General features: G+C 42.3%; 1 protein-coding gene across 13 annotated transcripts in view; it reads left to right on the top strand.

Annotated features, from left to right (window-relative positions):
- si:ch211-272n13.3 (ankyrin repeat domain-containing protein 26) overlaps positions 1–19,869 on the top strand; it is a 35,745-nt gene extending 15,876 nt beyond the window's left edge. For 4 of the 13 annotated variants that reach the window (XM_050073272.1, XM_050073273.1, XM_050073276.1 and 1 more), the window contains 26 exons: positions 981–1,247; positions 1,338–1,439; positions 1,528–1,598; positions 2,400–3,371; positions 4,876–5,051; positions 5,398–5,613; positions 6,492–6,522; positions 6,622–6,763; positions 6,970–7,183; positions 7,317–7,500; positions 7,668–7,814; positions 8,002–8,464; positions 9,314–9,819; positions 9,961–10,113; positions 10,297–10,472; positions 10,681–10,774; positions 10,998–11,024; positions 11,419–11,496; positions 12,995–13,129; positions 13,235–13,347; positions 14,218–14,365; positions 14,460–14,750; positions 14,965–15,200; positions 15,331–15,574; positions 18,754–18,799; positions 18,907–19,869. In XM_050073272.1, the coding sequence (XP_049929229.1) occupies positions 981–1,247; positions 1,338–1,439; positions 1,528–1,598; positions 2,400–3,371; positions 4,876–5,051; positions 5,398–5,613; positions 6,492–6,522; positions 6,622–6,763; positions 6,970–7,183; positions 7,317–7,500; positions 7,668–7,814; positions 8,002–8,464; positions 9,314–9,819; positions 9,961–10,113; positions 10,297–10,472; positions 10,681–10,774; positions 10,998–11,024; positions 11,419–11,496; positions 12,995–13,129; positions 13,235–13,347; positions 14,218–14,365; positions 14,460–14,750; positions 14,965–15,200; positions 15,331–15,574; positions 18,754–18,799; positions 18,907–19,037 (5,363 nt within the window). In that variant the 3' untranslated portion in view covers positions 19,038–19,869. The remainder of the gene's footprint in view (positions 1–980; positions 1,248–1,337; positions 1,440–1,527; positions 1,599–2,399; positions 3,372–4,875; positions 5,052–5,397; positions 5,614–6,491; positions 6,523–6,621; positions 6,764–6,969; positions 7,184–7,316; positions 7,501–7,667; positions 7,815–8,001; positions 8,465–9,313; positions 9,820–9,960; positions 10,114–10,296; positions 10,473–10,680; positions 10,775–10,997; positions 11,025–11,418; positions 11,497–12,994; positions 13,130–13,234; positions 13,348–14,217; positions 14,366–14,459; positions 14,751–14,964; positions 15,201–15,330; positions 15,575–18,753; positions 18,800–18,906) is intronic. The other 9 variants (XM_050073284.1, XM_050073279.1, XM_050073274.1 and 6 more) reach the window with 8 other exon arrangements.
- The last annotated feature ends 262 nt before the right edge of the window (positions 19,870–20,131 follow it).

Below are 20,131 nucleotides of genomic sequence, written 5' to 3'. Positions count from 1 at the left end.
CTATTATTCGGCCTTGCTTTTAACTTATTCCACCGAATACCGAATGTGTGTTTTTTTGCAATATTCGGCCGAATATATTCGGTTACCGAATATTTGGTGCATCCCTAGTTGTAACTAAGACATCCGCTGGGAAAAAAAAAATTTTTCACGTTGACGAGACAGCGTTTTGGGTGGAGCGGTCGCTATGAACGCGGAGCTTGCTGTTTCTGTAGGTACACATTTCCTGGGGACACCTGCACGTCTTGGCCACGCCCCCTCCATTGTGATTGGCTAAAGCGCAGCATCGTTCAAACTCAAAGCCATGCCCTCCCCCCCTCTCTAGTCGTCTTTCACACAGGGCTGCCGACAGATTCTACAATGTAAATTGCAGAATCTGTCTTGAGAGATTAAGGGATGGGTGACTTGTTGGTTGCATAGAAACAATTTAAAAAAGACGCAGCAAGCTCCAAAAAGTGCTCTCTCTGATCGGGGCAGGCAGTGCGGTACGCTGAACATTTTGCAACCTGCAAAACGGGCTCTGTCTGATCGGAGCCTGATGTCGCTGTCTGCCCCTAAACCTAATGCACATGGATCCTTTACAGGGTGCAATGTCTGTGTTATGGGAGTTTCACTTTCAAATACTGAGGAGCCACTATCTTTTTAAGATTTTGGTTAAAGTGGTCTATTTACATGCAACACTCACTTCACAACCCTTTGTATGTTTCTGTCATCACACTTTTTGAAGCTAAAAAAGCAGGTCAGTAAACATGAGCTAGCTGATTACACAAAGTAAACTGTATACACTGGTAGCTTTAGTTCCTCGTTTGAGATTTCAGTTTGGTGGAGTGCAGTAGCTTTACGGTGTATCCCAGACCTTTTCCATTGAGTGGTGGCATTGTTGGGTGTTGTGGTTGTCCCAGTGTAAACTGACCTCCTATCCTTAGCAACATTAGTGTCATATTTTGTCCACTGACTTGCAGCTTCTTGTGTTCATGACACAGATGCATCAGACTGGGACTCGGCCAGTACTGCCAGTAAGAGAACCCTGCCTGGCCGCAGATTGGCCTCCTCCCCTGGATTTGAGGAGTTCCCAGAATGCTCCTATCCACCTGTTAAAGAGCAGGATGAAGACGTTGCTCCAGCAGCGCCCTTGACACCTCAGAGGAGCATTAGCTCCAACAAGACACCGCCCCCCAGCACACTGCCTCAACCTGTGCCCCAACCTCGAGCAAGAACGATGGTTCCTCAGAAACCAGAGAGTGAAGAGGGTAAGGCCTATTAAGTCCCTCTGCAGTCTCGCAAACATATTTATCCATATATTATTACAGCATTTTTTTTCTTTCTTGCATTGCTCTCAGATTCAGATTGGGAACCAGACAACACGACACCTCCTTCCAATACAGCCAAAACTGACAATCAGCTGCAAAACATAGCTGAGCTTCAGGCAGTGGGTACACCAGGTAAGGCTCAGTGGGCTTATGAGTATGCCTACAGAGATTTGTGTGCACATGCGCTGTGCTCTGAAATAAAGGCTCTCTGTCTCCTTAGGTTCCCCTGAGCTCTCACCGATGGCAAGGGACAGTAGAAGTAATGCAGCATCTGACAAGCAGGAACAAAAGGTGAGAAATACTCTGAATAGACCATCTCTAACATAATCCTTATTTTTAGCCCTGGCATTTTTGTCACAGACGCAACATCGCCATTCATGCTCTCCTAGTCACAGGGAAATTGAAAGACATCATTAAGTCATAGGTATTGGTTAATACGTGCACATTTCAAAGTAGAGTTATGTTAGAAAAATCCAATTTTAATCACATAAAATTGGATCTACTAAGTCATCTAGTTTGTGACATTACTTGTCAAGGCTTTAGGAATCCTCAGAGCCTGTGTTTTCCCTCTGGCCAGTTCCAGATGAAACCTGTGAAAAAGCAGTGTTTTGGAGCCATTTAGGAAAAAACATTGACTCCCCATTTTTGTAGTTTTTGGCTCACTAGATTGGTCCTTCTGTCATCCCAGACATTTGGGGGAAAACTGGGTAAAGCATTTTTAAATGTGCTTTTGCCTTTGTGGGACATGGCTCCAAATTTTAGAAGCATGACAGACTGACTTGGGCAAAAATCTTCACTGTGCCAGAAATCACAGGTTGTGTCAAAATTTAACACATAAAGGCCAAGGAAGTTCTAACTCATCCCTAATAACGCAATCGTAGATATAATTAGAATGTAATTTGCTTACATTATTAGAAGGGTTATGAGAATGTGATGTTGAAATGCCTCCATATTGATCTGGGTATTGTTTTTTATGTGCCACATGCATAAGTCCAAACTTGCTCCCCAAGTGTGACATGAGTCCAAACTTGTTTTTTTGCATTTTTGTCTTGTCTGTTTTGTGTTTTTCCTTGTCCACCCATGCCATCAAAGGATATAGATGATGCTCTAGATACATGTGAGTTAGATCTAAATAACCCACATCCATCTGGCCATGTGGGCTCTGGCGGTGGAGTACAGGATATTGGCTTTAAAGATCAACGAAGTCCTGAAGAAAGAGACGGAGCAGGTGAAAATGTCCCGTGGGAGAATCGTTATGAGAAGCTCTGGGTAGAGGTGGAGAAAAAGGAGGCAAAATCCACCTTCAAGAATGTTGCTGGTGAATTAAAAGAGAAGTTCGGAGAACTGCTTAAATCAAGACGTTCTGCTGAAGACGCCCCAGAAGAAGAGCAGGCCACGGCTGAGTCTACTTCTGCAGAAGAAGAGTCAAGTGATGAAGAAGAAGGGGAAATCATTGTGCGCCCAATGGCCAGAGCGAGGAGTACTGTCCTTCTTACCATACCTGAGCAGAGGGAGTCTGGACTGGAAGACTCTGCGACAGAGTCGACCGACAACTCCTTATGTGAGGACAGGATGCAGGTCCGTGAGCCGCCAGCTAGTGAGACCAACATGTGTCAAGACCCAGATCTGTTGACTGATGATGCTCTGGAGGAACGCAGGTCTCTTCCAATACAACCCACCACGGCACAGAGAGACAGCAGCATAGATCCTGTTCCCACAGCTTTTGCTGATGATAACACTGTACCCGTGTCTGATATTGACTGTTGCACATTCTTAAAAGATGAGGCCAAACTTGAGCCATCCCAGAAACCACGTCTGGACCTTATCTGGAAGAACAACACTGCTAATCTAGATGAGGCTGAGAAGAACAATGCGAGTTCAGAGGAGGATCCTGAGGAATTCACCAAGTCTTGCCCCCCCTCAATTAGCAGACCTTCAGCATCTGTCCCAGGTGTTTCTGATGAGGAGCTGGAAGAGGACATGGAAAGATTTAAACATGAGGTAGGGATGCTGAAGGTTGTCTTCCTGGATATGGAGAAAGAAAAGGCCCAACTCCAGAAAGAGGTAGAGGATGGCCGTCCCTCTTATCATCCCTTCTTGATCGCCTCTCTTTCTCTTCATTTCATCCATGTACTTTATTTCATTTCTTTTAATCTGCTGTTTCGAAGGGCCCAAACTAGCCATACATAATTACATCATCTCATTTCTTTCTGTTAGTGTTGTTCATTTTCCATGTCTTGAGATTTATTTTCTTTTGGTTTGACTCCAAGTAGAAGTGCATGTTTCTCCTTATATTTCTCTGTGTCCGTTTAATTAACATGTGAAATTGAACTACCACTTGTTTGGTCATTTGCACTGCACTCAAGTAACCTATACAAAATATTGTTTTTTGGCACTATTAATTGTACTCCAGAACTAAACAAAGTTGTGTGTCCTTTAGTAGTGACTTATCCTTCATCATGCATGGACCTTGCATGTATCTTTACATTGAATAGGTTCAGTAGTATGAACTCTTTTTTCGAGGTGATATTGTGTGAAGATTGTGAAAAAAAAATAGCCTTCTTTGCCCACAAAAGAAGTGCCGTTGTTGTGCTGTGACATTTGCTGGATTTTGTTTTTGTCTTTTAATGCATGTTGAGCTAAAAGGTCCAGTGTGTAGGATTTAGAGGCATCTATTGGCAGAAATTGAATATAATATTCATAACTATGTTTTTGTTAGTGTGTAATCACCTGAAACTAAACTGTATATCTACATATGGAGTTGGTCCTCTTCCATGGAGTCCGCCATGTTGTTTCTCTAGTAGCCTAGAATGGACAAACCAAACACTGGCTCTAGAAAGGGCTTTTTAGTGTTTTTGCGTTGCCACTGTAGTTTTACTTATCCTACAAATTTGGCACAAAGGAGAAGTTACAGTTCACCTCACTGCTAGAAGCCACTAAATCGCACACACTGGACCTTTAAGTTAGTTTTTATACATGCAGGGTTTTTTTTTTTTTTAAAGAATATTGATCTCCAGGGGATGAAAACATTTATTGTCTGGCCAACCTTTTGTTAAGCATAGAGGAAAAGAGATAACAAATAATTTCTATAAAGTGAAATGACTGTAAATAGCCTACAGTATAAACTGCTGCAGACAATACTTACAGAGATAGTAATACTGTGTGTTGAGCTTATGTAGTGAGGAAAATCGTCATTCTCCTTTTTTTAGGTTGTAGTTTTAGTTTTTAAAAGACCACTGTCTCTTCTAGTATTTGGATGTTTACCATTCATATCAGACTCTCAAAAATTGGATGAGATAATTCTCAGTTTAGTTATTGAGAATGCTGCAGCAAGCATTGTAATGCATTGAAATGTGCATCCTTGTGATTAACTGAAAATACCACGTCAAATAGGGTAACCACGCTAAGGTGTTAGGTCTCCAAAGGGAGGGGTGACACTAAATTATGCATGACAAAGTGTACAAGTCCCTGCTCCAAAATGCATTTTAAAAAGGCTGGTCCCAACCTCTGTCAGTCAGGAATCAACTGTCAAGTCCAGTTATCAAATATTTACCCCTTGTCTTTTCAGGTTGGCAAAGAGACGACAAAGACTGCAATGGAGGTGCAAAAATCCAGCACTTCCTGGGATACTGGTGGAACGGCGCTGGAAGACGTGGGTACTAAGAAACCTGAGAACAGGTTAGGATGCCTGTCAAGTAAAGCTGGAGCAGTTCAGCAGGAACAGCAGCCTGCAGCCACCAAGAGGTATGCATTGTTTTGCATTTGTGCAGCTATCATTATGTTAACTATTGCTGTTACAATTTCAGAACAACACGTCCACAATCCTCCCCTAGATTCAGATCAGATATTATCCACAAGAATAGATTTCATCTGTGTGTGTGTGTGTGTCCTCTAAACCATTTTATAAGGCCCCTGTGATAAATACTCTTTAGCTACATTTGTTTTTCAATGACACATTGAACAGAAAGAGCCCAGTCCAAACCTTATTTTATTGATTCCATGTAATGAGGTTTTCTTCAGCGATGCCTTCAAGGGCCCCAAAGTGTAGATGTCACAGCTCATTGACTATCAGGTTTATTGCTCTCCATAGCACCAACGGGGCACCAGTGCAATTGCATCTCCCGCTCCAGCAGACCTACAGTAGCAACAAACAGGAGGGGCAAGCTGTAGAGGAGACCCTACAGCCGGAGCTGGTCAGAGGGGCCCGGCGCAGCAGAGCCCCTCAGACCAACACTCATGTCAATGGAGATCCTCTCTCTGTGTTTGATGATAGCACTTTAAGTGAAGTGTCGGACGATGAAGGAAGGTATATATGCAGTATGCCGCTTTTTTTGTATCAATATAACCTCTCTGTCACTAACCTGTAAGGTGGGTTCAGACTGAACGCAAAGTTAATTATAAAGGTAGCATGACTGCGTAAAAAGTCAGTGGAATGAAGTGAGCGGATGTGAACAGTCACAGATTTGCTGCAGGGAGAGTGAATGAAGGTGTCTGAAAAATGGATCAAAGAGAAAAATCACACTAATCTGAAACCTGCAGTTCCTCACTCAGCTTCACTCAGGAAACTAACATGGTGTCTACAGTAGTACATTGGATTTTATGGATTAATATGCAGAAACGTCATGCAGAAACCTACATCAGTTTGTAGAAGGGCATTTTGACTCTGAAACATACAACTTACACCAAAATTTGTATTTTCACATTTGAATACATAAAGAACACTACTGGAAAGCTACAGAACGATATAAAAACCTTTTAATAATTATGATAATAGAGCTGTCTTTTCATGAAAATACAAAGGGAAGAGAAAAAAGAAACAGGAGGAACATAGGAGAAACTACAGGAGTTGTTAGTAAGTTATAAGCACTGGTAGTTTGTGAGGAATAAACACAGACTTCTAATGAATAAACCAAGGTAGAAATTTGCTTTGCATTCAGTCAAAACAAACCTTTACAATATGGTGGTGGGCGATCAGTAGGATGCACTTTTTTCCAGATTTTAATTATTCTCCTCCCTGCTTTACATAGTTGCATGACTAACCACTGATTTTCCAAAAAAAAAAATACTAGTATACTGCATTATACCATTATACTTCCAACAACTCTTCAGTGCAGCTGTCCTGCATGTCAGTTTTCCAAATAACCTCTGTTTTTCTTTGCTCCCTCTGCTTCTGTGCTGGCTCAGGTTTCCAACCAGTGGAAAACAGAAAGACGAGGTAAAACACAAATTCTGATGGTATGGTTTAAAGTTTACGTACAGAGTACAAAATGAGAAACTGAACAGTATTAAGACCCCGGTTTATTTCCAAACTCAGAACCCTGAAGAAGTGGAGATGGCAGAAGACTTTGATGAGCTCACTCAGTCGTCGGACACAGCCACAGATGACATCGACTCTCCCACTTCAGGATATCGTCACGCATCCCTCCTTATTCAGAAGCTGGACTCAGCCACTCTGGGTACTGATTCAGCTAATTCAAATGCTAATTTATGTCATGATACGTAATTGTTTCTGCCTTTTATGATTTTGTAATTTTATCAGCTTGTTCATTTAATTTGCAAATTATGCAAACATAATATACTTTGAAATCAAGATGCTATATGCTCATTAAGTAATGAGATTTTGAAGATTTCCTTACAGGCTCTGCCATATTATATCTTACAGACTCGAGAAGCATGGTGAAGCTGCAAAACATTTTCCATGAATACGAGCGCTCCATCCAAAAGGCAAGAAGTCGTCATGGGTACCTGGCAGACAAGGTGAGCCAGCTGGAAATGGAGAGGTCGGAGTTGAAAGGCTCTCTGGAGGAAGTTAAAGATATTAAATCTGCCTTGGAGCGCAGCCAGCTGGAATTGCAGACTGAAGTCACAAACCTCAAGTGAGAGCCTTTTTTTTTCCTTGAGTACTCTGTAGCCATTTCTGTACATCATATCTCATGTGATTGCATATTTTGTGGATCTTTTTTAATTTTGATTTGCTGGCTTGACATTTCTGTCTCAAACTTGATGAAGATTTCAGCTGAAACAGGAGCAAGAAAACCGCCGCAACGCCACCATGATGTACAATACGACCAAAGATAAGCTGAGGAGGACGGAGGAGCAGCATCAGTTGGAGGTTCAGGAGAGACAGAAGGTGGAGCTCACCCTCAGGAATCTGGAGCTGGAGATGAGAACTCTGGTCAACAACATGAAACAAGTACACACTCTTAAACTTTGCTTTTCTATCGAAAATCTGCCGTGATTTTGATGTGCTGTTTGTCATTACATTGATGTTTGCTAATTTTGTACTAATAATGTGATATGACTCTGTTGATATTAAGATAACATTAAGTTACATTGGTGGATAATATATCAATCACCCAGCTTGAAGAGGACCACAGTGAGACCCAGAGACTGCTGGCTCAGGAGCGCAGCGCTCGGACACTGCAGGAGAATTTGCTCAACAGCCATCTCCGTAAGCAGCAAGAGATAGAGGACGAAAACAAAAGAAACATCAGCAAAAGCAACGAGGTAATCCTCACAGAGTGGTATCCGACATTTTAGAAACCATTAGTTTTCTTTAAGGTAAAGATGATGTTTTACACAAGATTATTATTTGTAATGATAAAGTTTGGGAATAAAATATCCGTTTTGAAATCAAATCTTAAAGAAAACCCGTTGACTCAAGACAATATTAACTTTCTCCTGTTCTTCACAGGCCTTGTCTCAGCTCACTGAGGCCAGTGACAGGGAGAGGGAGTTGCTTCAGCAGAATGCCACCTTCCAGGAGCAGCTGACCATCCTGAGAACAGACCTTGAGCGTTCACAGGCCAACAGTAGTCTCAAAGAGAGCCACCTCATGGAGGAGAACGAGGCCCTCAAGGAACAGCTGGAGGATGCTCGGCGAGATCTTAAACTCAACAGCGAGGCCCTGACCCAAACTGTCTTTAACTGCAATAACCAGGTGACCGCCCTGAAGTCTGAGTTAACTATAATAACAACCCGACTGGAAAATGAGCGGCAGACTCGTGAAGCGCTAGATGCAGAGGTCGGATCCATTCGTAGCCGCCTGGCCGAAGCTGTAAAAGAGACGGAGCGTTGCCTGGCAGGTCACACAGACACAGAGAGAGCTCTGCTGCGGGAGAAAGAGGAGCACCAGCGTCTTAAAGACAAACTCACAGGTTAGTTGTGGTAGGAATGGATGGACAGCTCCGAGCTCACGCATGCCCAACCAGGCCATGTGTTTGGTGTTTTGTTTCAGACACATTCAAACTTAAAGACATAAAAGCTACTTATCAAACAGGCACACCAGTGTGGAAGAGCAGTTTGTAATCTATTCTTCATTATCAGAAGACGAAACTATTTTTTCATCTCTCCAGAAGAAAGACGGATTTGCTTCTACCATTGTTTGTATTTCTGTTACCGTCACTGAGCTGACGCCAAGCATATGCAGGTAGTTGGGCGCACTCAGTAACCAGGTTAAGGTGTATAGACCATTTCAAACTTGACAACATAAACATTCTTAATGGGTCCTTTTGCATTTCCTGTTGGGATCATTTGCAGTGTATGTGGATGACATCAGCTGACAGGAAGTAAACATGGACCCAAGCTGTTGCCTAGCAATGCAACTCCAGTGAAACAGGCTATACATGTGACAGTATTCGTGTTTCTTTCAGAGTACTCCAGCGAGCATATTTGAGTTACTCATGAATCGATTAAGGGCTTAGCTGCACATCTGAAAACAGGATATTGTGTTTACATGCTCAAACACATAAACAGGATACTCCAAAAGCCAGATCGTAAACAGGTTATTCATGTCCATGTCAACTTGCTTTTGTTGACTGGGATGCTGAGTGGCTGTTGGATGGGTTGCTCTGTCTGGGCCGGAGCTGCTGTGGTCACTGCCGACTGTGGAGGCTTATGTTTAATTGTATAAGCAGCCTTTGGGTTATGTGTATCTTTTTGTCTTGCAATCCTTCTTGCTGAACTGGGAGCTTGTTTTTTAACTTTAAGGTTTTTTGCTTCTACAGGTGAAGCAGCCAGTCACCGTGAGGCAGTCAGCAGCCTGTCCCAGAAGCTGGCCAAGGCAGAGACTCAGGCAAACAGCATGGAGAATGAAGTTCATCGGGCCACGCTGCAGCTGACAGAGAAAGGTCTGCTGCTGGAGGTCCTGCAGCGGGAGAAGGACCAGGCAGCTGCACGTATCAAGGAGCTAGAATCGGCTCTGCGGGCAGAGAAGGAGCTGGTCAGCCGTGCCGGGGCACGCCAAGAGGCCACACAGGAGCGACTAGCCCAAACCCAGAGTGAGGGCATGTTACTACGGCAACAGCTAGAGCAGGCCCAAAACAAAGGTGTAGCAAAGGAGCGTGCTGTGACAGATGCTCAGGAGCGCTTTAGTGACATTCTCTCCAAGCTGCGCTCTGACTGCGAAGAGAGAGTACAACTAGTGGAGGAGAGAAATAAGGATCTCGCCAGTAAGGCCGCTGATCTCCGAGATCAGATCTACAAGTTAGAGGAAGAGAAGAGCGAAAGAGAGGTAAGAATAGGACTCTGCAGTGTAAGAGGATTACCTAACTTCTTCCTCCTCCCACTTACAGTCTTTATTCCACATACCAGTTAAGGATCTCTCTTTATATCTAATCAAACCCTGCTTCCCTGGGGTTCTGTCTGGGTGCAGACTAGTCTAAGACAGCTTCAGCAGGAGCTAGCTGACTCACTCAAGAAGCTGTCAATGAGTGAAGCTTCTTTGGAGGTCAACACACGGTACCGCAATGACCTGGAGGAGGAGAAGGCTCGGCTCTTTAAAGACTTGGACAGGCTCAAAGGAAAGGTAACAGCAGGAAACAGTGCCACCTTGTGGCAGCATCACCTCACGCTTTCAATACCAGCTGAGTCAATGATTATGAAGTAAACACTTTAATCTGTACTGAAATTAGAACAGAAATTAACAGTTTTCTTGGTGACATTGAAGTCTCATTGCTGATGAGGTGGATGCTTTGTGTCTGTCATGCAGCTGGAGGAAAGCGAACACCAGTACGTGCAGGCTGAGAGACGTATTAACAGTCTGAAGAGCAGTCTGGATGAAAGGGAAAAAGAACTCAACACTGCCCTTCAGAAACACCAGGAGGCGCTGTCCACCTCAGCAGTTTCAGATACTACCATCAAACAGCTGGAGGAAGCTGTGCAAAGGTATGTACAAACACACGCTGTCCGAATACACACTGGGGACTAAAAGATCAAACTATTTTATTATATTGGGTACCACATGCACAAAAAAATCCAGCTTGAAAAGTGGGCTAACGTCTGTTAAAGCATCGTCAGCCATGAGTCTTGATATGTTTCTACATGCAGTATATGAATGTCTGTGATACAGAGCGTCAATGTAATGTCACATTAGGCTCGAGATAGAGAACGCCAGACTTGAAGCGGCTGCAAAGCAACAGTCCAACAAAATTGATGCACTTCAGAAAGGCGCTGAGAAATCTGCTATGGTGAGTGCTGCTGCAAACCTGATTCAGTAAACTGCACACACACGCACACATACACAGATTTCACACAGGAGCTTGGTGGGGCCATATCTACTTTTTTGTGACTATACAAGCAAGATACAACATCTCAGTATTGTGATACTTAGAGAAATCTCTTGTTAAATCAATTGGCTGATTTTACATTACATTATGAAGTTATATTTTAAGGTATCCCATCTTTTTTCAGCTATCTGACTGCTCGCCTGGAGAAGGGGTTTGTATTGTGGATGTAGGCTTAGTTTCTCTGTGTGGGTTTACCTCTGTTTTTTTATTAAATTATACACATGTAAATCGCCGGTCATCATAAAATCATTTTTAATCTCTTTACACAGTGAAATGCACTTGGGCTTTGTTGGCTTTTTTGCACAAGCTGCTAGACCAGGAATCCAAACTTACAGAGGAAGTTTAGCTTTGTGTTGGTTTGGGTTTTTCTTGGTGACATCAAAATGTGTCTTTTCCCTTAATCCTGATCTTGGTATGTGGGGTCTTTCAGTCCTTTAAGCTGCATGATGCATGTCACTCCCCCTAGTTTAAAGTCTTCTTTCTTAATTAGAAAACAAAACGCCTTCTTGCATTTATTTTTTACAAGGCTTTTCTTATCTCTGTAGGTCAGAGGTCATTTGGAGGACTTGGTTACAAACCTCCAAAGCAGTAAGATGACTTTGGAAGACCAACTCAGTCAAGAGGTTGGTGGCTTATTTTATTTCCTCACAGAGAAAGACTTCAGCTTAGATTTCAGTGAATGAACAATGACAGACCCAAGCGTAAAACATAATGGGTCAAAGGGGTGCAGTTAAACATTAGCGATATTAGTTATGCAGTCCCGGAAGAGAAAAAGACAAAAGAATAAAAAGTGGTGGGCCAAGGAATTCTCATATTTCCTCCAATAGTCACCACGTCCTGGTTTGCCCCTGTGTAATTGTTTCAGCTTAAGGGTGATGAAAACCTGCTAATATTTATCCATACAAATTCTCTCCATTGGCCTGAACTTAAAGTAGTTGCGTATATTGGCTTTTTTTTCCCATTAAGATTTGAAATACATTGTCGAGTGGCTCTCAGCAGACTTGTCAAACAGAATGAATAAATTCTAATAACCAATTTCCTGTGGAGATTGGACCTGCATGCATCATTGAATACATTAATCAGATTTCGCTTTCCTGAGTAACACTAATATCTCTGTTAAAGTAGTGCCTAACTTGGGTCCTGTCTTTTAGATCGTAGGTGTCTGTAAGTTGTAGGAAGCCATCTGTTCCTCTATTGGAGGAAATTAAGCAGTATGCTGTAACACCATCCAGCTGTGCAGGTTTGAAGTCTCCGTCATGACAGCCATCTTAGCACTTGTGCATTTCTTTCCGGTTTGAACTTGTAGTACTCTCTAAAGCAGATATTCAGGGGTATTGTTGTCCAGCAGTTTAATTTCTCTAAATGTAATACTTGAAGAGTTCAATCTCTCTATAGTGATTGAAGAGGTGTGTCTAATCGGCTCTGATACACATCTTTTAATGTGGGTTACTCCACTTAATATCTCAGGTGTGCTGCCTTATAATAATCCCCTAGACATGGGAGAGGCATTCCCCATTTTTCACGAGGTCACTGTAATGTACTTAATTTAACCCTTCATTTTTAGCCTTTCCGTTAAATTCGTTTCTAGTCTTTGTGTATGTAATTCACCTGAGACCTTTCTGAGCAGGGAGTGTCTACATTTTTGAGTTGCCAACCAGATGAGTAAAGTAACCAGCTGAGAAATGTTTGTGACAAAGACTGACACATTTCCCTTGTCAGAATTACATTTGGTACATCATTATTACCTCAAGAGAAAGAATCAAACCTTTTAAGTCGTGTTTATATGAAAACGAGGCAATTGGAATACCACACAATTCTGAATTCACACATAAACCAGAAAAGCAGCCCTATATAAAAAAAGGAAGAATATCCCTTTCTGAAAAATAAGAACGAAGTGCACGTTTTAGTCCTTTCAGATTTTCTCTTACTGATACTTTCTAATACAAAATACATTAGGTTAAACAAATGAGAAATTGGCCACATTTTTGCAGCATGTTTGAGACAGAGTGTCTTCCAGATGAGATGAACCGTCAGAAGTCTGATCATTGTAACAAGCGAGAAACTTCTTTTTATTATATGTATGATAATTTCATTTCCTGGGTCTGTCTTTCTCCTCCTGAGGTCCAGAAGCAAAGCATGCTGTCTCACACCGCCCAGAACTCTCAGGCCATGTGGGAGGAGGAGCTGAAGGGCCGCTCCAAGTTAGGTCTGCGCCTGGCAGAGCTTGAAAAGGAAAAAGCAGACCTGAGCACCCAGGTGACCACAGCAACGCATCTATGCGCAGGCTACTGTTGTATATGATGGCTTCAGTAGCCCCTGATGGTAATAACACACTTTGGGTCTCTGTTGCCTGTGTTGCAGATGGAAATAGAGAAGAAGAAAGCCAAGAAAATAGCAGAGCAGAAGAAGGCTGTCGACACACGGCTGGATCAAGAGATGAAGAGAAACACAGAGCTCCAAAAAGAAATGTACAGGTGACTCCTAGCTTCCTCCTCCTGGCACCCTCCTCACCCACAGCAGTACTTCTCCCTGCTGTTTAGACACAACAGAGATCCAGTAGAGCGCAGTCTTTCCTGGCTTATGTGGCTGTGGTGCACCAGTGTGTGTGTCTGGTGTAAGAGTTTCTATAATTTATTAATTTATTATTATTAATTATTAACTATTAATTATTCTAATCAGCCCCTGCAGCCACTGTGTTTGTCTAGTGTTTTTGTTTTTGTGTGCTCACTTAATTGTGACTGGTGTAGTGTTTCTTATTCTTTGGCGTATTTTGAGTGTGCCTTTAGAGGTTGTTTTGATGTGTTTTGAGTCTGAACATGTCAGATTTTAGTACAAATGAGTTACATTTAATCAAACTGTTGAGATATAATGTTACTGCCTATACAGCAAGGTGTCTGTGGCTGATACTGACTGGCTCTATCACCAGCTGATCTACCGAGCCAATAATAGCTGCTACATTTTGCAGATGTTTAAAATTACCACCAAATGTCACAAAGGCCCATAGATCATATAGTCCAGGCCACTACACATGTAACAGTGTGGCTTCAGCTCTGTAGGCAACATGGAGACCACTGGGGGTGGAAAGTTTCCAACATTTCACACGCAACTATTTGACCGCTATGAATGCACCAGCCACATACTACATTTTGCCACACTTCCCAGTGTGTCACACTTAAAATAGCAAGTACAAGTACAGAAGTATCCAAGGTGAGACACAGCAATATCTCTGAGCAAGCCACGTGTATTATGTCATAACTTAGTTCTCAGGTTTGTATTAGATATTTATTTTGTGTTTTATATTCACTTATTTGTTTACTCACAGTACTTGTGCATATGTGTTTAAGGTTGCGTACTTTGTTAAAGACTGCAAAGAAGAAATTGCGGGATCAGGAGACAGGTGGGGCTGAATTTGGCTCTCCTATGAGCAGTCTACGGATGGACGTAGGCAGACACAGCCACGCTGAAGGTGCCTTGGAACGAATGAGAGAAAAGGTTTGTCTGTCTTGAGCGGCACTACGGTTTCAGTATGAACCTCAACTGTTCGACCTCTGCCTCAAACGTTTCCTCTGTTCTCTTATGTGACCAGGTGGATGATCTGCAGTTGCAGCTGGAGAAGGAAGGGTCCCGTCGCAGCCAGCTGGAGAAGGTGAACGGGGACCTGAAGGATCAGCTGGCCTCCCTGAAGGGCCTGAGCCGCAGTAATGACCAACTAGAGAGGAGTAAGAGGCAGTTGGAGGAGGAGGTGCTGGACCTGAGACGCCGGATGGAAACGGCTCAGGTGGAGCAGAGCCAGGTGGAGCAGTACCGACGTGACGCAGAGGAGAGGGCCCGTAAGGAGATACAGCAGAAACTGGAGCAGGTCAACAACTTCCTGCAGGTAAAAGAACTGTCTGGTGAATTTTAGTGGTAAATATGAACAAAGTTATTCTTGCGTTACAAAGCAGCTTCCTAGCCACTGAAAGAGTGCACTACATCTTACGAGAGATCATTTACTGGACAAATTCATGGGTGTTTATATTCACAGAGTCGCTTCGTGTCTATCAAAACATCACCAAGCCTGATTTAATAGATTGTATCTGTTTGTCTGTCAGACCCAGGCAGCATCACAAGAAGCACTGGATCAGATTAAATCGGCCAATGAGGCTAACCTGCGCTCCCAGCTGGAGCAGAAGATCCGGGAGCTAGAGGGAGATCTGGCCCGGGCCCGCACCACCAGTCATGACAGCCTCAACCAAAGAGACTCCACACGCACAGAGCTAGAGCGATACCGCCAACTCTACAGAGAGGAGCTTCGCCTCCGAAAGTCTCTGGCTGCAAAACTAGAGAGGTGAGATCAGCTTGTACCTCACAGTCTAGTCTCAAGTGTTCTGGAGGGGATGTTGTATAAACAGACACAGACGGTGCTGATGGTAACAAACTTGTATCAGTGGTTGACTTTTACTATGTCTTCCCCTCAGAGCCAACAGCCGGCTCGATGAAGCCAATTCCAAGTTGCTCAACGAGCGCAGCAGGTCTCTGATCACTAGCAGCATCGCTAACGGTGGCCTTGGAGGGTCCTCGCTGGACGTGGGCTCTTTGGCTTCACCAACACACTATGGGGCCACACTGGGGCCCCTCAACAGGAGCCTAGGCCTGGGGATCTCCCTCCTCAGCCCTGTGACTGAGGGGCAGAACAGCAGGGTGGAAGACTACCTAGCCAGGGTCTGTATTGATTTACACACCCATGGTCATTAAAGTGGAATATTCTTTATGGATACATATTTATTTTGGACCATTTTCATTTCCATATCGCCATGGTTGTCAGCGTTGTTATTGTGTAACTGTTTTGTTTAAAGATGTTGCTTTTTTATACACAGGTGTTATTACATCGTCATAACTGCAGAGACATGTTGATCTGTAGGTTTTCAGGCATTACACATCTGATATTTAAGGTTATGGAAAAACATACTTAAAAGAAAGACAGTTATAAATATTGATTTAATGGCTTTCTAAAGTCTCGTAACACCTTCAAGCTATTTCTTCCCCCTGTTCTTTTCTCTTCTTCCTCCTGCATGTTGTCTTCACTCTCTAGCCTTTATGGTAGCGGGACTTTACTCCTAACCTGTCTTCCATTTCTCACTCTTTTAGCTTCTAGCTCAAAAGTCTGTCTCTCATCTCTCCTCTCTTCAGCCAGACCCATAACCAGGTGTGTAGATGTGTCTATTTAGTGTCTGATTGGCTGCTGTTTCCTTTCACCCTGCTGCTGGGCTCTGTTCACATGCAAACCATCATGTTCAGGGTTCGCACAGTGAAAAAATAGTTTCTGTTTAAAACAAAAAAAGTTTGCCGCTAACTTTTGGGGCAGCAAAGATACAGAAAATGTGTTGTGAGCTAACCCAGTACTGCTTCAGAGCAGTGTAAGTATTTTTTCAAATGGTAAAGTATAAAAGTGAAAGCATTAAAATTGTAGCCCTCTTATCTAATCAGTTGTCTTGAAGTGGAAAATTACAGCTATATTTTAGAATTCTCTGACAGTGGTCCACTTCATTGCAGAGCTTTTTTTATGCTTCATCTTTTAGGAAAATGCCTACTAAAGGGATTCACACAGTTGATTTTAAAACTGATATAACAACAAATATTATCATAACTTGAAGGTTTATTGGCAAAAGCTACAAAAACATATTGAGGCTATAATACATGTAAATGAAAAATTCAAGACTTTCCTTGGTGAGATGTGCAGGAACCCTGGGTTTGTGGTTAGTTACGTAACTGATTATACCAGCTGAAATCTCAAACCCTGCTCCTTGATTCTCTGCTTTGAGTTGACTTTCTTCATGCTCTGACGTTGACTGGTAGAGACGAGATGATGCAGCTTTCTTGAAGAGTAATTTCATTTGTCTGATCTCAAGCTGATTTTTAGTTCGGCCCACACACATGATTTAATTTGAAAATCAAATCAAGTTTAAATAATCATACATCCCTTCATTGAAATCACGCGTTATGCCCAGTTTAGACCAAAGATTCACAACAATTCAAGTTGAAACAGGCAGCTACTTGTGATGCGCTGTTCTGCAATGCTCTAAAAACTTGGCAGTTCACACCAGTGCAACTAGATGAGACAGTGTACCAGCTCTATGCAGCAACTCTCTGTACTTACGTTCTGATTTCCAGCTTTACAAATTTATTTTGTGGCTGAATATAATTTGTAGCTCCTTTTAAAATATAATTGAGGATAGTGATAGTTAGATACTGGCCACAGCTGCATTTGTAGTCGTGATGAAACGGTGAAAAACAAACAAAACTAGAGCAAATCTAAATAACCGCAGATGGCAGGTGCTCTGTCCTGGCCGACCCCTTACGGAGGTTATGTATTCGCCGGCATTGGTCTGTTTGTCTGTAAAATAACTCGAAAAGTTCTGAACGGATTTTGATTAATTTTTCAGGAAAGTTTGATAATGGGACAAGGATGATTGGTGGTGGTGAACAGATGATTGGTGGTGATCGGTTGCTAGCTCCTTTTAAAATATAATTGAGGATAGTGATAGTGAGATACTGGCCACAGCTGCATTTGTAGTCGTGATGAAATGGTGAAAAACAAAGAAAAATAGAGCACTCGGAGAGCGCAGACCTCCGCCAAGCAGCTCGGCTTCCTTGGCGCAGGTAACGTGCATCAGATGGACTGAATTCATAATAAATACGCCACAATAATGTAAATAACCAGCGCCAATTAATCCGTCAGTGAGAATGTGTGTGTGCGGGGGCCTAAGCACATACAGCGAGCAGCAGCAGTGACCCAACGTGTGATACCAGCACACCATGAGGGCTCGGCCAGGACAGAGCGCCTGCCATCTGCGGTTATTTAGATTTGATCAGCGGACTACAAGCTGACTGGGTGTTGAAACAGGTGACGTGCTTTACATTCTAACGCCAGCGGTCGGTGATTTGACCAGCTGAGTTGCAGGTGACATCATCAGCCGGCTTGAGTCGAGCTCAGACCGGCCAGTTCACACCACTGCAACTTTTCTCTGCAACGTTCTAAAAGTTTCGTCTCGTCGCGAATCTTCCGTCTGAGCTGGGCTTTAAGGGACCCAACAGAAAAAGAGTCTTCATAGTTCATAGACTTTATTTAAACAGCACTTTTTAAAACTAAGTTACAAAATGCTGTATTAGTTCAGTTTAGGACTAGGTGCACATACTTGAGACCATCTGGGGGTTTCCGAGTGGGAGCCAAAGGGTTGGGGTTAGATGGATAACAAAGTAGGAGAGAGCATAGGGAAGCCAGAGCCAAGTAGAACCAGGATTAAAACACTTCAGGACTGCAACAAGGCAAAAAAAAAATGAGACTGATTACATATGTACCACATGCATATATAATTTGTTGGTGAATGTACTCAGACACATCTCAGTACATACAATAGAATAATTACAGTTAGCGGAGAAATAACATTTTTCTTGATATGTCACATAGACCTTTAATGGTTTTACATGTTAGTTACCAAGAACATTTTTCTTCAATGTAAGATTCATTCAGATATTCACCAAAAAGTATTTTGTCATTAGTTTAAATCTTGTACCAACTATTTGCATCTGACATCACATGACCGTACTGACTCGGCTTTTGCCACTTGCAGTAAGATTTTAAAAGGCAACATCATACGGCCTGCAGAAACTCTACACTAAAGCAGAGCTTGCATGCTTGGCATGTCCTGCTGTGTTTCACATAGTGGTCCTAATTTTCTTGCAGTGTTTTTTTTCCACTATCCAAGTATCTGTCATTACCATAGTGCTGTGTTTGGTGGTGAAATATCATCCGTTTCATGGTGTGTTTTTAAAATGTATTAAAATCTATATTAGAACATTAGAACTCAAATCTTAACGACAACTTTGCCTTTATTTTCCAGATGCAGAGTGAGTTGGATAAAAGCATATCAAGGGAATTAAACAATGGTGAGTGCACTGACGCTGGAAACATAAAAGTAATTATTTGGTAGCAGTGTCTGACTTGTAGCTGCTACTCAGTGACACTCACTGTGGTCTCTCTGTCTGGTCCTCAGCCACAGCAGAGCTGGACGCTGCTTCAGCCCGTATGTCGCCGGTGGGCTCTGCCTCGAGGGTTGAGCTGGACCCCGTCAGCAGGGCAACGCAGCAGTACTTGGAGGTACTAAAGAAGAACAACATGATCTGAACACACACCACAGCTGCTCGCAATCACATGTATTTTAGCCAGTAAAAAAAAATAAAAGCCACCGCCCAGTCATGAAACACCAGTAATCCAGTTTTGTATCTATTTACCTTCTTTTATGAAAAAGCAAACATAATGCACATTGCACTTAACCACTCAGGAGCAAAGGGCATGAGTCATATAATAGATGTTGCATCATTGATGGGTACAATTAGAGAGAACCTCGAAAGTATTTGTTCTAATCTGTTCAATCTGTTACCGTTCTGTTTCTTTTAGCACAACATATATATATATACAGACTCCTGGTTTGGATTTTTATTTGTGAATGTTGGTGTTGCTAAATCTGAATTTCTAAGTATTTGATGTATGCATCATTAATTTTTGCCAAGATATTACATTTGGTACGTGCCATCAAATGGTGCAATATCTGTCTTGGTCTTAGACTCATCGGAGTATTGTGTTTATGGTTATTTTATTTATTCACTAATATTTGTTTTTTTATGAACATGATATACTTGAATAAGACGAGCTGGAATACTCTCTGGCCATCGAAACAGGGTGACTACATTTGTACAACTGACATTTCAGCTTTTGTTTGGCTTGCTTTTAGAGCCACCAGAAGTGAAACACGCTTGTTTTTTTGTTTTGTTTTTTTTCATTATTCATAAATACTGTAACAAAATCAATATAGGAAAACATTAATGACGCCTGTACATTACAGAAGACTCTAAAGTTGTAAATAAAAAATAAAAGTAAAAAACCTTGAACTTGAGTGAAATATTGATGTCTGATGTGGACATGAGAAGCAAAAGATCCAATAAAATGACCAAGGATTTGTAACAGATTTTGGAGTTTGAAGATGTGACTGATGTGATTTGATTTTAATTTGTTCTAAACAACATACATATTAGGGATGGGCAACGATGAACAACTGGACTTTAATGAGCTTATTAGACCATAAAGTCAAAGATAACATAAGAAAAATCTGCAAACTTTCTGTTGCTGCTATTACATAGGTTACACGCAGAGCTGAAGGACCATCTCTGAGCTGCTGTCCTCCCGGTCGGCTGAAAGTCTGCCCAGTTAGCAGCAACTAA

Source organism: Epinephelus moara, chromosome 20 (genome assembly GCF_006386435.1).
Source record: "Epinephelus moara isolate mb chromosome 20, YSFRI_EMoa_1.0, whole genome shotgun sequence".
Classification (NCBI taxonomy): domain Eukaryota; kingdom Metazoa; phylum Chordata; class Actinopteri; order Perciformes; family Serranidae; genus Epinephelus; species Epinephelus moara.
Note: the sequence above shows the minus strand (reverse complement) of the source record. Positions and strands in the feature narration are given on the sequence as shown.